At 39.0% G+C, this 17,892-nt stretch overlaps 1 protein-coding gene across 4 annotated transcripts in view; it reads left to right on the top strand.

Moving 5' to 3' along the window:
- Positions 1–17,815, top strand: part of dpf1 (D4, zinc and double PHD fingers family 1) — a 45,811-nt gene extending 27,996 nt beyond the window's left edge. For 3 of the 4 annotated variants that reach the window (XM_041995765.1, XM_041995767.1, XM_041995766.1), the window contains exons 9-12: positions 11,976–12,095; positions 14,746–14,858; positions 15,243–15,324; positions 16,125–17,815. In XM_041995765.1, the coding sequence (XP_041851699.1) occupies positions 11,976–12,095; positions 14,746–14,858; positions 15,243–15,324; positions 16,125–16,195 (386 nt within the window). In that variant the 3' untranslated portion in view covers positions 16,196–17,815. The remainder of the gene's footprint in view (positions 1–11,975; positions 12,096–14,745; positions 14,859–15,242; positions 15,325–16,124) is intronic. The other variant, XR_006011675.1, reaches the window with a different exon arrangement.
- Positions 17,816–17,892: the final 77 nt, after the last annotated feature.

The following is a 17,892-nucleotide window of genomic DNA, read 5'->3' as shown; positions in this document are numbered from 1 at the left end:
AACCACATGACTATTGTGTCTAAGAACAAAGAGTACTGCTCTACCGTTATTAAATTTTATTATTTGGTGTGGGTTTATTATTTTTTAATTTGTGGAAATAAACCTGCCTGAGCCTTTTCTACCATATGGTTTGGGAATATAAATGTGTGTTATTTCATTACTGCTTTATATTTAGACCATTTCATTATTGTAAATATAATATTAACTGTTATCTCAATAATTTGTTTAAAAAACTCTTATTATTATTTTCCAAAGGAACAGAAAAGAATACATTTTTTTTTTGTTTTTTGTCTTTGTGCAAACTTTAAAGGGTTAAAGTGATATTATATTTTTTGTAAAGTAGATTTCTACTTTCTACCTCCAGCAGGCAGCTCTGAGAGCGCTCAGTTAGGAGAATCAAGGAGGATGACCATGTAGCAACAGACGAAAAGTCCATTTTAGCCATTTATAAACAACTCAAACCAAACACTGACCAAACATTCCTGTTTGTCATATGATGACTTTGTTTTCTGTTTCCATTGTTTTATTTATTATTATTTTGGTGCAGTTTCAGTGTGTATATTTGTGCTGTCGGTAACTTTCTTTTTTGTGTTTGTATTTGTAATGAAGTACTGCATAGAAACAGTTGAACTGCAGGGATTATTAAAGCATAATATGAATCATGATGAAACCAGAACCCCAAGCACTTTACTGCGGCCTAGAAAGGTATTTACGTAAATATTACATGGTAATACGCAGCCATTGTACAAGCAATGTGCAACACATGCAACGTGTTGAGAACATGCAGTACTAAAGATTCATTCCCCAAATGTTATGCCTCAATGGTTTGTCCCCTCCTCTCCTCCTAAAACTCAAACCACAGCTTTCCTGATCTTAAGCCCCGTTTCCATGACAACACAGAAACAGTGAAACATGAGCGTTTTGTTGAGTTTTGGTCTTTTCGTTTACACAGTTACAGAGTTTTAGGTGGATAAAATTGCAAGGAACGGGTTCCAGTGAAATTGTCTCTAAATGCATGGCGAGTCCTGTTTGTGTAAACATGACCTAGAATCTTTTGATGATGATGACGTTTGTCATGTCATCTTGCACTCGCACTCAGTTCGTGTTTACACCTGCAAACAACACGACAACAACAATGGTGGACCTCCAAGTCCTGTTTGTGCTGCTGAATCTTTTTAAGTTATTTTGTCTCTTAAAACAAAACCTGCTTTTTTGTGCAACATTTATGTATTTTGTAAAGGCGCATAAATTACATGCATCGGATAGTCAATACAACTCTATTCAAGCAGAGGGTTACTAAAAGACACTTCTGGAGACGACCCCAAAGTGCTGAAACAACCTGGAGAACAGGTCTGATGAGGAAGTAGTGCATACGTGGGATGTGTCGTTGCAAAGTTTCGCTGTCCGCTACAGGCCTGGCATGCACACTACATCATTTCCAGTCCTCTTTGTGTTTCCATCTGCATGGAGGTAGTTTTCATTCCGCTGTTGTGTAGATAAATTTTTTTTCAATACGCAGAAAGGAAATGTTTTGGCTTGTGCATGGCAGGGCTTTAACCATGTACTTTTAAACCCTAAAGCTACCCAGTTACCTTTAATGCATAAAGAAGTACAGCAAAAGAAGTCAAAATTAAGTCTCACCTTAGCCTCCTCACATGATCTGTGTTTATAAGCCAGCAATGTCTGACATTTTTCTGTCAACATTTACTACTTGCAAAGCCAGCATACCACTTACTGCAGCAGGACAACTGCTGTAGAACAGTTTGTCTGAGAGTAACTATAAACAGATACCCTGTGCATTAAAAACTGATGCTAATGGCTCCAAATATCAGTATGTGATGAGTTGAGAATAATGTGCTGGTGAAGCATCATCTGAACTTTATCTCATTTTTAAGTTTAGTTTTTCTAGAATTATAAGAATTGTATATGTGCATTGTTGCTTCTCATTGTAAAATTCACCCCTTTACCATCCACCCATGCTCCCCCCAATCACAAGATGGTGATTTTCTATGTGTGATCACTGAAGGAGAACGCCTGCATGAGTAGCAAAAGCGAAGCCGGTCTTGTTTTTGACGTTCAGAGTAAAAACCTTTTGTTATGTAATTTTCTGTGCTTACTCTGCATAATCCCTCATTATTATTGTAATTTCCAAAGCAAACACTGATTGGTTTGATGTGCATTTAATTGCCCATATTTAGACAGTGCATGTGTTCTGAACTTTTCACATACTCTGACATCCCTTCTGAGCTTTGGATTGGTTAATTGTTGCCGGTGCTACATGGCACAGGAAAGGAAGGGAGAAATGGCTGTTGCCTAGCAATCTGGTTGCCATAGATACCGCCAGGGCTCCCTCCTAAAGAGTACACTGTTATGTACATTGAAAAGAGAGAGAGAGCGAGAGTAGGAGAGCAGTGAAGGAGAGTTATGGCAGGAACAGAAATAGGGAGGGATGGAAGGAGGGTTGGGGGAGGAGAGGGAAAGAAAGCAGAATGGAAGAAGTTGGAAGTGGAGAGAAGAGCAGAGGGGGGCACAGAGGAGTTCATTAAAAATAAGATAAAATATGGGAGGAGAGATAGAAAACAGACAAAGAGAGAAGCAGAGCCAGAAGCAGAGTTGAGAAAAAAGAAAGAAAAATCTCTTCATGATTCATCATATAGATCCCCCCTGACAGTTGGAGTGGTGAAGGCAGGGTAATATTGGAGTCTGCTTCATTTGGTATTCTGTCTTAAGATGTGGTGCTGTGGCTTGCCGGCTGGTTGTTCTGTGGTCCCTCAGTTGTCTCGTCCATGTTTGTCTGCACCCCTGCAACCCACCACCCCAAATCCATCTTCTCCCTTCATCCGTCTCCGAACAGTAACGGGATGGCAGAAGAATCAGCACCACTGTTAATTAGTTAATTGTTTCTATAATGTTGTTTCTATTGTTTCTATAATTTCTATAATTTCTATAATTCTATAATGAGATAAAATTATCAATGAGCTCCTGCATTGGAGGTTTGATCAGTGGTGTCTTCTGTACATTCTGCTCTCAGGTGTTGCAAATTCATGGGTTATTCCTTGAAAACCTTCAATCTTGGTGTAAAAAGAACAGCAAGCCTAAAATAAAATTCCTGTTGATAGTTAGCAAGCAGCTCAAGCCTCTATGTCTCCACACACACAAGGATAATGGTACCACCTACGGAAACTCAACTCCCTATTCCCATGCAGAAATGCCACAAAAACTAGAAGCCTTTGCAGTTTTTCTTTTTTTTTAAAACCAAATTCTCCCTTTTATGCAAATTACTTTGTCCCAAGTGGTCATTTTTGACATTTCCACATAACAAGTGCAGGGCCGACACAACATAGTGGACCAGGAGAGGCTGGGCACAATTCAAACAGGATTTCACAGTCACACTCCCAGACGGTCTCTCTGTGGAACAAAATGGGATTAATAATTTGCATTTTAACTCTTTATCGACAGGGACACTAGCCTGCACTGCTGGCTAAGTGGCTCTTTCTAAGAGTGTGCATATGTTGAGTAGATGTGCACAAAGTATTACACACATCAGCATGAGCTGTGTGAGTTTGTCTGTGTCTGATTTCTTTACATGCATGATTTATGGGGGTGGTAGTGTGTCTGAGCGCATGCATGCAAAAACTGCAGAGCCTGACGGATTGTGTAAGAGTGTGTGTTTCTTGGGTCAGTGTTATTACAATAAAGCCATATATCAAGTTTTACTATGCACCAAAACGGCCGCTGTCCTCTTTAGTTTGCAATGTCACACAGTCTCACATTGCACACTCTGAAACACACTCAAATCCATGCATTCAGTCCCACAATGCACTGGGAGTTACGCAACCTGCTGACTGGACACGGGTGGAGGTAGTATAATTGTGTCCGTGGGATGTGTGTGTGTAAAAGGGTAAAGGGTGGGGTAGGCTGGGATGGGAGCAGATATTGGGGGAAAACAGAGGAAAAATATAGAGTGTAGCACTGGTGCAAGCATTAGTGTGACAACAGATGGATTGCAGCAAAGGGTTCCAATTTCCTCTTTGAGAGAAAAGCAGAAGGAAGAAAAAAAAACTAAGACAAAATATGGAAAGGGAAGCAAAGAAAAAATGAATCACAATGAAGCGCAGACAAGAGATGGAATCAGAGGCAGAGAGAAGCAGCAGTAATAAGAAAGCATGAAAGTGCAAGGAGAAAGAGAGAGGATGGGAGAAAGAATGAGAGGTGGAAGATGGAGACAGAGAGAGAGAGGAAGCCAGTGACTTTTCATCTGTGACTGACGGTTTCCATCCGACTGCATCTCTGCCTCCTTGTCTGCATAAAAAAATCCTGAAAATGTCTCCTTGAGCATTTGGGATTTGGTCTGTGTGAGCGTGCATGCATGTGCTCTTATGTGCCATTTGCTGTATTCCTTTGTTTCATCTTATACTCTGAACAATATTTGTGACTGTAATTACGTGAGAATGTGTGTGTGTGTGGATGTGTGGTGCTATTGAGGTTACAGGGACTATCATTCATCACATTAAAAAGAGCCAGTGGGGGGATGGGAATGAACTGAAACTGGACGGCAAAAGTTATTATGCAAAGACTTGGCTGTAAATCTTTGTGTGTGCATGTGCACTCTATACTGTACGTGGTGTGGGTCTTTTTCTATTTGTGTGTGTGTGTGTGTCTGCCTTCGTTGTGTTTGTGTGCTACTCCTGAGAGGCTCTCCTCATTAAGCAGCCAGGCGACAGGAGTGCAGAGTGTGTGTTTTCACACACCGCTGCTCCGATACAACTGGAGCCACTTTTTTTTTTGCCTCCTTTCCTTCTTTCTCATTTCTTCCTCATCTTCCTCCACCTCATATTTTTCCCTTTCTCTTTTGTATTCCACCTATCTAAACCTTTTCTCGCTTTCCTACACATTTCTACCTTTTCTTCATCCTCATTTCTTCTTCCTATCTGCACCTGCATTGGAAAATGGCCCCCAGTAATTGTAAAGAATATATGTAATGAAAATTTTGTGCTTCGTGGCAACAATATCCATGGAAACTTGATGTTTTTTCTGCTTGTATAAACTGAACTGCTTAGGCATTTACAAAAACACAATAGATCTTTACCTTGTCAGTTCAATAAATGCCACTCAAATGTTATACTTAAATGTTAAAATCCAGACTTAGCCAGAGAGGCAGGACAATAAAACAAACAAAACAACAACAAACACTCACAGAAAAGGTGATTCAGAAGATGCTGCGAGAAAAGTCAACAGGTAGGCTTGCTTGTTCGTGAGTGTGGGGAGGTTGAGATAATTCCCTTTTGGATGAAAGCACTAAATTGATGAGGCTTCCACTGTGGTCGGCCAAAGAAGGGATTATCAGCCAGATTCAGGCGGTGGCAATTGTTCCATGTCAGAGTCTTGGAGGGAGAGGGGGAGAGAGAGGAGTAGGAGGAGGAAGAGGGAAGAGATATTGGAAGGAGGTAAGCTGTGGTGGCTTGTGACCACAAGATTAGTCAGAAAATCCATAAAGTCCAAAAAGTCCACATCCAAAGTTAAAGGCTCAAAAAGGAGGTTAAACACATGCAGGCCATCAACCAAGAAGCAAGAGTTCTTGCATAATTTTTTTACTTCTGCTCTTTGTTGAGCATTTTTCTCACCTCTTGCTCCTATGTTTCTTTTCTTTTGTTTAATGCAGTTTTTTTTAAACCAGTTCCCTCTCCTAGTGAGCTGTGACCTTTTGTGCAGACGTAGATTGTACATCCCGACTAGCAAATAGAAGTCATCTTTTGTGTTTGAGAACATGTGGACACACAGCAGGTGATCGCTGCTCATCCTCAATGATTTGGTAAATAAGCATCCCATTGAATTGTAGATTATGTTTCAAGGTTTCTAGATTAGAGAAACAACCCATCTAAGGTGACTAAGGCTTTATCCACAGTAATGCTGGTATTGAAATAACCTGAGATTTGATTTTTCTCCGTGTTTGTGCCCTTTTCTTACATATAAAAACTGTTTTTTGACACTGAAACTGTACATTCTGGAAAACACAATCCAGGTTGAAGACTGTGTGCTGCTGTCTTTTTTTCTAATGTCATAAATATGCACCAATCTCCAATTTATTTATATGGTGGACCTAGCCAAGATAGCATTGTTGTCACCATTGCTAGCAGGACTTTTTACCTGTTTAAATTTAATAAATGTACAGTTAAAAACTAAAGAGTGGAGGTTTTGAACCAAAAATATTGTCACCAGTTTTGGATCAGACTATGAGGAGTTTTGTATCTCTATGAAATCACTGTTGCATTTGACTGAATTGCATCACCTAAAGTACAAGAAACTGATATGAGATTAACTTTTACTCCTGTGAAAAAAATAAAAAATAAAAAATAAATAAATAAAAGGCGTATGCACAATTTTTTTTATGTTTTGTTTGGATAGAAATTATTCAGTAAAAAGTGCTTTGTGGACGAACACGGAACAGCACAGCTTTTAAAATACATGTATTTTGTGTACTCAGCTTAACTGGCAGCCATGATAAGAGCTGGTTGAATCTGTTCAAGTAACTTTAATGAGTAAGATGCATTACATCCTTTATGCGTCACATGTTTTGGTGGCTCCATGTTTAAAAGAGACAATCAGTCATTCTCATATGAGCCTGTTTAAATTTAATGGGAATAAATACAAAGACGGGAACATGAGGGCAATCAGCCAGTGACATATATTGATATTATGCTTTTGTCTTGTCTTTTGTTCTTTTCTCTTAATTTACCAGCCTCATTAAGGTGGTAACGTTTTGCCGGGTTCTTCTTAGCCTGCATAAAACAGCACGGTAGGAAAGTAAAGGAAGCAAGGTACCAAATGAGCTTTTTGTAGTCTATTATTGGAGCACTTGTAGCTCCAGACACACATTGCAGCCAAGAGCAGTTAAAGCCAGAAATTAGCAGCAGTTGTCTTTTCCATGTTTTGGAATTTCCTTTAACATCTTTCTTTCACCTTTGATAAATTTTTCATCAAGTGAGATGTAGGAGGAATAAATCAAGAATTAATTTCAGGTGTTAAAATTAACTATACTGATGGGGTCACGATTCTTGATGCTGCAGGAGTATTCAGTCACAGCTCACCAGTTTATAGTTTACTTCTTTCTCTCATTGGCACCGTCTCATAATCCTCAAATAAACCTGTTAAAATAAAGTTGTTTTTTTTTGTTTGTTTGTTTTTAACATAAGCTGTGTTAAGTAGCATAATGTGTTAAGTTAGAAAAATGGTAAAGACAATAATAAAATTATTAAAATCCAAAGATGTCCTACTACTTTTTCTTCATCAGAGAATAAGGCGCAATTAATTAGTATTACGTTTAAAACAAAGAATTTGCTGATCAATCCCTGAAAGTGTCAGTATTAATATTTACAAAGCATTTAAACAATCTAAACTGGGAAAACATTAATAAATAGTTTTATTTATTTATTTTGTTGAAAGTGACATAAAGAAAACTTTAGCTGAAAAAAGAGTAGGGCATGTGGGAGCGAAAAGGGCAAAATAACATCACAATATAACGAGGGAGCAGAATGGAGGAGGAAAGACAAGAAAATGAGACTGGGGGAGAGAGAAAGATGGATGGGGAAGGGCTGGTGTTGTGGGGGAGAGGAGTATTTGAGGATTCATCTCTTGCTGGATAATTCCCAGGAGGATCCCTCTCCAACACTTGAAAGCTGTGAAGTGTGCGGTTCTGCTCATACTCCTCCTGGTAATTGGAAGAGGAGAGGAGGGGTGGGAGGGGAAAAAGAGAGGATGGTCAGGTAAAGAAGGGAGATATGGAGGGGGAAAATAAAAAAAATGGAGATGGAAAGGAAGGAGGATTAGGAGAAAGGTTAAAAAATAGGAAGAATACCTGATGACTGCTTGTCTTTCATTATTTGATTCCCTCTATTTCTCTTCCTGGTGTTTATCTCTTACTTTTGCTCATAACCACGCTTCTCTATATCTACTCTCTCAATCACTATTCTCCTCTCTCCTCAATGGCGTGTCTGCGGGTGCAGGGGGCTTCTGAAACATGGCCACAGGCGTTGAATCATTGATGGAGTTTTTTTCCTCCACACAGGCAAGCCAGCGGGCAGCCCTGACTCACTCGCATACGTCAAGACCTGCTGATTCACTCTCAGGGGCCTTCAAGTACACACACGAAGAAATACAAAGCAAACAAGGATATGTACAGACGCAGATAAAAAGCAGACTGAATGTGTTTTGTATGTGCATGCATATGTGTATCCGTGTGTGCCTGTTCACATGTGTGTGTCTGTCTACGTTTCATCACCAGGGATTGTTAGGCCCAGTCAGCAGCTCTGAGCCAAAACAAGATAAAAGAAATTTATTTGACCACCACAAGAACACAAATGTGTTTGCAGTAGCTTCAGGCCTGCTCGCTACAGCATTATACATCCCCCTACACTAGTCTAGGTAAATATCTGGCTGTGTTGGGTTATTAATAAGTAAATACACAGATATACATCTTCATCCAGTATCATTCTGTTTTCATACTATTGCATGTGTCCATTGTAATGGATCAGGAACTCCTTCACAGTTTATTACATGAAGTTAGCAAAGCTAGCTTGGTCCGCTACACTTTGGTTCAGACCTAAATAACTACGTGATAACTCATGATAATGTTGTACAGTTTACAGACTTCTTGCCAAGTTGATCCTTTCATTTTTTTTCTCTTTCAACAACATGATGATGCAATTTTTGATTCGTGGTAAAATATCTCTACAAGAGCTGTATGGATTCCTAGTACTGGTCGTCTCCTTGTGTACTTAATAGAAATATACTTCATGTCAAACAAGAAAACACCACCACAGAACTGAGTTTTCAGTTGATGCTGACTCTTTAGGAACATTGTGTGTCCTGGTGAGGAGAAGCTCTGCAACGTGTTCTCATAAAAAGGCATAAGCATTGCACTCACACAGATGTAGATTATCATATGTAGCTTGCTTATTCATGCTATTTAAAATGAGAGGATGGAACCCTGGCCCGTACTTTAAACCTTATTCTAATCATTTGTCATTTTAAAAAAGTAAAATTACACACAAAATGCTGAAAATATATATAAATGACACACAAGAAGTGCCCAAAGTGGTTTCCTGTTTACATGTATTACCACGAGATCATGTTAAGATGTTGAAGGAAAAACTCAAAAAAGTTTCAGATTTTTTTTTCCTACTCATTTGAATCAAGCCCTACAGAAAAACATGTAAAGCTGTACAAATGACAGGAAAAGCCATGGTAGAGGGAAGGTTGGAAATAATATAATAAAAAAACAACCAACAATGGAAAAGAAGCTCTTATATCAAATTAATGCTAATGCTAGTAAATGAGACTATTCTGTTCAGATTTGTGCCTAATCGACTTTATTTTTTACAAAAACGCTCCAAAATGCTTCAGGCCGATCATGTAGAATTCAGTGCCTTTCTTAAAATTGGTGATGATGTTGTAAATCATTGTGAACATGATGTGATATGTTGCAAGTGGCATGGAAGAAAGAAATATCATAAAATGTACTTATTAGTCATTAGCTTAGCATTCAGCACAGATGTGAATCTACTACCCCACAAGAAATGCTGTAAACCTATGAAAGACTGGGGGAGAAGTCAAGAATGGATATCTCATTTAAATCAATCTTCCTACATTTTGCTTCTGTGCTTTGACAATATGTTACTCAATAATTAAATATTTCTTCCATATTTTGAAAAAAAAAACATAAAAACAAATTGAGCGAAAGCAGAAAAAAACGTAATAAATCGATTTACATTATTTCTGACATATAAACATAATTTCTATTAGACTGCAAACTGACTTGACTTTTTTTTTTTACATAAAAAATTATGTTAATAATTTTTTTAAAGTTTATGTAATTATTATCTTTTTATTATCTATTAGGTGTTTCAGTTTATTGTTACTGCTGGGCCTAGAAAATAAAACAGTCCTGCTCTTTAAATTGTTTTGAGTCTGTATATATTATCTGTAAGGGCTTGGAAATTTTCCAAGAGGAAAAAAATAGAAAATCAAAATAAAAACTACAGTGAACACTAATACTGTAAATAGTTGAGTTCAAGCTAATGTAGCTGACCAAATACTATAGATGTCCAGCAACAATTATTCTAAAAGACAAAAGTAGATTATATTGATAATACTGAGTTGTTTTTTTAATCTTTAGTACTTACACAGAACTAATTATCCCTCTATCTTTTCAGTAAAATGATCCAAAGCAATCAAAACTGATGATTTTCAAATAAGAATAAAAGGCCAGAACATATCTAACCTTTTCCCGCACATATACATGATAATGTGATTTTCTTTTCTTACAATTAAACTCTGATCACTGGATAGACAACAGCTATAGCTTTCCTAATTTCACAGGCAAAAGAGGGTGTTGAGGTTTATGCGGGTGGAGAATGAATAGAACACTAAATTATGAGTTTTATGTGGAGGAGAGCGATCATCAAGTTCTCTGTACCAGTGATTCCCAACCCTGGTCCTCAAGGCACACTATCCTGACCTGCAGGATAGTGTGCCTTGAGGACCAGTGTTGGGAATCACTGCTCTATATAGTCAATTAAATATGTGTTTTTGCACATATGGACGTGTGCAGCCCTGCACTAATGCACTATGCAGTTATGTTTGCACAATAGCAGCGGCAGGGTTTTAGCTCAGCGCAGCTCTGAATTCTGCAGCCCACAAAGGTTATTATTTTCCTGCCTTTCTCTGCTTGCTGTTTGTTTGTCTGTCCCTCATCCTTATTAATTTTATTTTTCAGAGATTAAATCCATTTCTCTGTACACCCAATAGGTTTTTCTCACTACTCCTTTCACATGCAACCATCAAATTCCATCAAATCCACCCTCAACTCACTCTCAATCCCTTCCTGCAGAGCATGACTCCACCCTGAAATAGATAAACTAATGAGCTTTCTGTCAGGTGGAAGTATACACACATACACATTGTACCAGAACTGTCAGTGTGTGTGCCTGTTTTTCTCCAGGGTGCCTGGTTTTCTATCTGGGTCTGAATGTGGATTTTTAAACGTGTATCAGTGTAGACCGCTCTATTGTTCGGTGCCTGGTGACTCACTGTGAAGGACCTGTCCATTACATTACATCTTAGAGAAGAAAGTGTACTTACAAAATAGTCTGCAGTGGTTATGTGGTTGCTTCCATTAAAGTGATTATGCAATCAACAGCAGTGAGATGGACAGACAGGCAGATCAGTCAGACGGAGAGACGGGGGGTAGATGTGGAGCATGTACAAACATACGCATTAATATGCCCACATACTTTACATACACAACACTCAAACAGGCAGCGGGAATGTCTCTCTTGTTAATAGTTATTATGAAACAGCTTCACATGGAGCGCTTGTCTTTCCCTGCTCAGCAGGACAGCAGGTCTGTCCCTGCAGCCTCCTCGATACTTTTCCCTTTTTAAATTTTTCCCTCTGCCTCTTTTTCTCCTCCTCTTCTCCTTCTGACAATATTTACGAGACCCCCCCAGGGCTCCCAGCCAGCATCCCTCTACGTGCCTCTGGGTCTCCCCTCTCATTTCTGGGTGAGCTGGGGTTTGAAGAGTTTCTGGCTCCCGTGCAGGTGCCTGTTTCTTATATAAAAAAACCAAAACAAATAGAAAACGCAGAACAGGGACTTTGTGACACGTCTCTTTTCTTCTTTTTTGTCTTACATCTCAGACCTTTATCTCTAATATCAATCTTTCAGTAATACTCTGATGGTGGTACTTCTCAGCCCACCTCAGTGATGGCTGCTCTGTTGATCTGTGAGAGCTTTTCCCTTTTCAATCTGTCCTACTGTCAAGAGACTCATACAGCCTCTTAACCCCAGGACAACATTTCATAACACTAACTTATGAGTTTCCACTTTGTTCTTCATACCCCCTTTTCTCAAGAGGGCAGTAAAAGCTTTAGTCCCATATTTCTTACCTACTTCTCTTTCCTTCTTCTTGTTTCAGCCAAGAAAGCACCGGACGGCTCAGTCATCGCCAACGGCTACTGCGACTTTTGCCTCGGAGGCTCAAAGAAGACCGGCTGTCCTGAAGACCTTATCTCCTGTGCGGACTGTGGACGCTCAGGTAGGACACCACTGAAGGGGATGGTTGGCAGGAGGAAGGCTGTCCTCTGTTGATGCACGATTTTGACACATTTCATTTACTGAACATGGAAATTGTTTGTGAGTAAATGTAAGTTTTGATGCTGAAGACGAAACCGGATGGACCATACCAATGTTTTCTTGCTTTCTTTATTTGTTTGAGCCCATCCAATACAAGTCATGTACAATGTTTCTAAATGCATTGGTGACAGTTTAATGTAATATATTGATCTTTTTAGGTTTTATTCTGTCTTCTTGACAAGCATGATTTCTGATTCAATAATAATATTAAGTCTTAAAGGAGATTTTCTTCAAACACATATTTTAATAAACACCTGATTAAGAGAAGGATGCTGTTATTAAATGTGATGTCATGATTAAATTTTAGATAAATCATTTGTAATGAAAAGTACACATACATGACTAAGAAAAGGATTTTTCATTTAGATGAGCAGAGTGAACAAGATTTAATAAAAAAAGATTTAAATAGATGTGAAAATGATAGTGCACCCTCTTTCATTTCAAAGGTTTTCTTCATCAGGACAAAATGAAAGATTATCTGGTTTGAATCAGATCTTACAGTTTGGTTAATACTAACTTAGTAAAGAAGAACACATGAATTATTAATTCAACTAAAAGTAACCCATAAAGGAGAGAGAGTGAAGGAAAAACTAAGTAAACTATCAGTTCTTCTACAGAAATTAAAAAGGTAGGTGGCAGCCAGGTGCTGTGAATCAAATGCAGCCTTCAGATGGTAACACGATGCCATGGAGAAAAGACACCAGCAATGATCTTAGATAAGCTAATTCTGCTGACGTTTCGTTCTAGGGATAATTATAAGGTCTTTTCCAAATAATTTGGACTCCATCAACATTATAAAAAATAATTCAGAAGTGGAAAACATTCTGGAAAAATGATAATCGTCCCAAGAGCGGATATCTCTGGAAGTTTAACCAAAGATCTGACCATACAAAGCTCAAAGAATCTGCAAAGAGTTACTTTAAAAAATGTTAAAGTTCATGACAAAAGAATTAGAAAAGGTCTGCTCTTAAATGAGAATGGCCTGGCCAACATGGTTGCCGTAACATGAACAAGAGGCAGGTTATCCTGGACAACACATTAGACTATATCTAGCAATATTAAAACAAAGAACATTCTCTAAGTCAAAGGATATCATGCAGCAAAGCACCTGCACGATTTCATATCTCTCATCAACATGTCTGTGACATGAGTTTTTCCCTGAGGGAGGCTAACACGGGTCACATTGTAATATATAAGCATAAACATTTAAACTCTTAAGCACAGTGGTGGAGGGGTGATGATTTGGGACTATTTGATTTGCCAGCATTGAGTTGACCATTAACGCTGCTGCATATTAAAATATTCTATAAGAGTCAAATTTGAAGCATGCTCTGATCCCAAACACAGCAAAAAATCTACAACACAATTACTTTTTGTTAATAAAATGATGACTTACTGTGGCATGTCATATTTTATATTAATGTCCTATTAAGATCAGGTAGGGACTTACCATGAATTTAAAGAGGGTGTACTTTACATACGACTGTATAACTGGATCTAGCATCCAGTTTAGAGCTACTTTGGGTCTGTGGGAAACCAGATCATTCTACTCTGCAGGTCACACGCCTTTAACCTGGCTAGTCAGTCAGGTGTGACATTATAAACTTTATTTCCTCTTTTGAGACCCCATTGTTACATGGATGTTTTTCTGCGTGATAGTGTGTGTGTTTTACTTGTGGAGAGGGTAATTCTTCTATTTGACTAGTTTTACATAATGTTTTAATCTGTTCCCCCATTACTGGCTTAACTTTGTTTAACTATGGGAAGTGTTTGTACATTCTGGCTGCATGTAAAAGCACAGATTGTGGTGTAAATGGTGCACATGATTGCATGTACTGTATATACAAATACTGTACATATTTTCTTCAAATGTTTTTTTTTTCATTTGCAAAATAAAAAAAGAACAAAAACAGAAAGAACAGATTTATGTGATTTGTAGTGAATGGGCTAATGCAAAACACTGGTATGGTCCTTTTCTTTATAACCACTAATAAAGAAGACAAATGAGAGTCAGGAGGTGAGGTTGACTTCATATTTTTATGATCAGGATCATGTAACAACATGTACCAGGAAAAGCTCAAATAAATATGGAAAAAGATAGGAAGATAATTTTTCATTGCAGGGAAGTGCTGTGGAAAAAAGGATGGTGTGTTTTCTTATCAAATTTAAAAAAAAAAAAAAATCCAAGTTTGACTAATGGTAGTCAATTTCAATAGTTTTCTTGGAAAACAAGCGTATGACTCATGTAATAGCTCAAATAAGAAACTTCACTTCTCTTAAATTCAAGGATTCTCTTTATTTATGAAAATAACTAAATGGCAAAGTAGCTCCTGAAGAAATTTATTTCTTCAAAGCATCAAGTCCTTTTCACTTGTGTGACACAAACAGACAGATAAAATAGCTGGATGGTGAATAATTATCCTGAAACTAGAAACACTGATAGTGTAAAACGTGTGGCTATGTGCTGGTGTGTATGTGATATGTTTGTGTGTGTGTGTGTGTGTGTGTGTGTGTATATGTGTGTGTGTGTATGTGTGTGTGTGTGCACCCAGGCCACCCATCCTGTCTGCAGTTCACAGTGAACATGACGGCCGCGGTGAGGACTTATCGTTGGCAGTGCATCGAGTGCAAGTCCTGCAGCCTGTGTGGCACCTCTGAGAATGACGTAGGAGCTCTTTTCATACTACATGTTACCTCTAAACACAAGTGGCTGCGCACACACACACACACACACACACACACACATGGAAACTGTACACATGCATTAACGTGTAATGTGGACAAGCCTGTGACTTTTATCTTAGGTTTATTGATAGGGCAGGTCTAGGTGGTATTCAAACACTGACTTGGTGATGCATTTGAGTGCACGACAACTGAAAGTAATAGAAAGGTGATTTTTAATCACAGAGCTATACTGATCCCCACTGATTCATTTCACATATAGACATGAATAAACAGGTGTGTACATGCTTGCGATGTTACAGTTGCTGGGTCCTCAGCTTTGATTTGAAAGCTGTCCCTATGTAATGACATCTGTCTTCTGTTGCAGGACCAGCTGTTGTTCTGTGATGATTGTGACAGAGGCTACCACATGTACTGTCTGAGCCCTCCCATGTCAGAACCACCAGAGGGTAAGCAAAGCAACGCAATCCAGAGCTGGTGTACACAAGGACGGCAACATTTTTATTGTTGGCACAGAAATCTAGAAGTGTCTTATTCAAGTGAGACCTAACAGTTTTTGTCTTGGAATTTTTAAGTGGAGAACAATGTAATCCTCCGGACTCTGCATCTCATCTGAATCTGAATCCACCATGATGAGAGGATGGCTGTTGGTGCTGTGAAGCAGGAACATTTATTTGAATCAAACTGTCATTTGCCATATAAGATGGCTGCCTCAGGATGTTTGATGGCGTTGTCATGGAAATGAGGAGTAGACAGACACTGTTTCCATGGAAAAAGTGTCGCTTGCCTGAAGAGAGTAGCAACACCACCTTGAGTGTTCAATACTCACAGCATCTAAACTTGCAATGTTTTTAATTAGCAAGAAACAATTTTAGAAAGTCATCTGTAACCTCTTGTTTGTTTTCAACTTTTCGTGGATTCAGATGATGCTCAACCTATATTTATTTTACAGTATGTGCTCGCACAACACCTTCTGGCAGGATTCACATTTACTTTGAAGTATTAAGGTTGAGAGACATGTTTTAGCATCAGTTGCAAGTTGATGTTTAATTAATGTCAGAAATCTCAAGCCTTATTCCACACCAAAGTACTTGTGAAATCTCCTGCATCTACAGACCACAAGCACAGCGTGTGCTGTTTCAGCGCAGAGCTTTAATTTACAGCGTCACTTAATGCTGTGTGAAATAGGAGATTAATCCGCGAGGCTTTACAATAGCTGTGATGAACTTCTGATCTGTGTGTTTTACAGGGAGCTGGAGCTGTCATCTGTGTCTGAGACAACTGAAGGAGAAGGCCTCAGCCTACATCACCCTCACTTAATCTGCGGAGCTCATCCTCTCGACCCTTCATCCCCTCCCAAACCACCTCTTCGTCATTCCCTTCTCTCTGTGCTTCAGCACCCCCCACCTCTCCCTTTAATCTGATCTGCTCGCTTTCTCTACAATCTGTCCCTGTGACCTTTGAGCACACAGAGCACCCTCAGCGCTGCACCCACTCTTGAACGTGTCTCAAGTGGCGAGTCGTCCTCTTTTGTCACCCAGATTCCCTGTTGTGCTTGACCTGAACCCGAGCTCCAACCCCGGCTTCCACCTTCCTCATCTCTGCTCTGTCTCAGCAGAGGAATACATCAGCTCGCAATGAGTTTTCTAGTAAGACACTCTTCAGCCCACCAAGGGCACTTCTGAGGCGTAGTACTCCACAGGAACCCTCATAAGGGCCCTCGGATGAGCCCTAATGATCTTCAGCTGCAACTCAGTCAAGTAGAGAATGAGAATTAATAAGATGGCTAGGTCTTAGGCAGAGGACGGGGCAGTGAAGAGGCTGGATAACCACGGAGCGGTGTGTTTCAGTGTTCGCCAACTGTGAAATGTACACACAACCAAAATTTCTTTCACTCCCTACGTCCTTCGTTGTGTATGGCGGAGCTGAGACGCTGAACTCTCCTCTGGCATTTGTCTGCAGGGCCGCCCACCCTGTGTAGTATCAAAGCAGAAGTGAATTGTACAGAATTAAGACTGCTTTTCAAACTACACACTCATAAAAAACTCCCCTCAGTGAAAAGAAAGGAGCATCCAGTCAGGAACTCAGACCATCTCTGACCTCACCTTTCCCTTTCTCCATGCATGGGGTTTCCACAACTTAATGGCGCATTTTTTGAGAATGACATGGAAGGCTTTAGTGCATGGATGTGGTCTTCTGATTAAAGGGTAGAAGGATTTTATCACAGATCAAACAGCATCTGGATAAATGGAAATTTAGGCTTTGCATCTCCCAGAAATCCTTCACCTGACCTGTATTTCCACACCGTTCTCCAATCAAAGACTATGAAGCCAATGCAAGACTGAAACACTCCTGGTGCTTGGTGTGTATTATGTATGTGTTCAGAATGTAGGATTGATGTGTGGACAATGAAGATCTTTCCCTGGCTCTTGCTGAGGTCTAAAAACATATTTTGTATGATTCCTTTTTTTTTTTTTTATTCTGTTCATTTGCATGTTATTATCTCAATTGTTTTTGAAGAAAACCTTTTAATTGAAATTGAAAAAAAGCACACTTAATTCGCAATAATGTGTTTGTGATATGAACTCTTTGGCTAACCTTTGTGTGGGTTTATTTGAGCCGTCCAGTAACTGTAGCCAGCTCCATGCCAGATGGGATCAGTCAGAGGACAAGAGTAGCAAAAAACAATGTAAGGAAAGTCAACATTTTAAACATGATTCTGGTGAGTTAGCTGTTTTCCCCTCATTCGTTCTGAGTTTAGCAAACTGTAGCTTCATATATGTCCAACAAAAAAGAGACATGCAAAAGTTTGATCTGAATTTTTGTGACTGTGAATAGATAAGCAAGGTAAATATGACATCTTCCTTAAATCTTTCAGTCGGATTACTTTTCTATAGCCATCTTTTAAAATAATAAAAAAAACTAAAACAAAACAAAAAAAAGTGAAAAGGTGTGCAACACAAAATCTGGCACTATATGGTGATTACTTAGAAATTCCCTCTGTGACAATTTTCTGT

Source organism: Melanotaenia boesemani, chromosome 9 (genome assembly GCF_017639745.1).
Source record: "Melanotaenia boesemani isolate fMelBoe1 chromosome 9, fMelBoe1.pri, whole genome shotgun sequence".
NCBI classification, from domain to species: Eukaryota; Metazoa; Chordata; class Actinopteri; order Atheriniformes; family Melanotaeniidae; genus Melanotaenia; species Melanotaenia boesemani.
The sequence above is the reverse complement of the archived record's forward strand: the minus strand, read 5'-3'. Positions and strand labels throughout refer to the sequence as shown.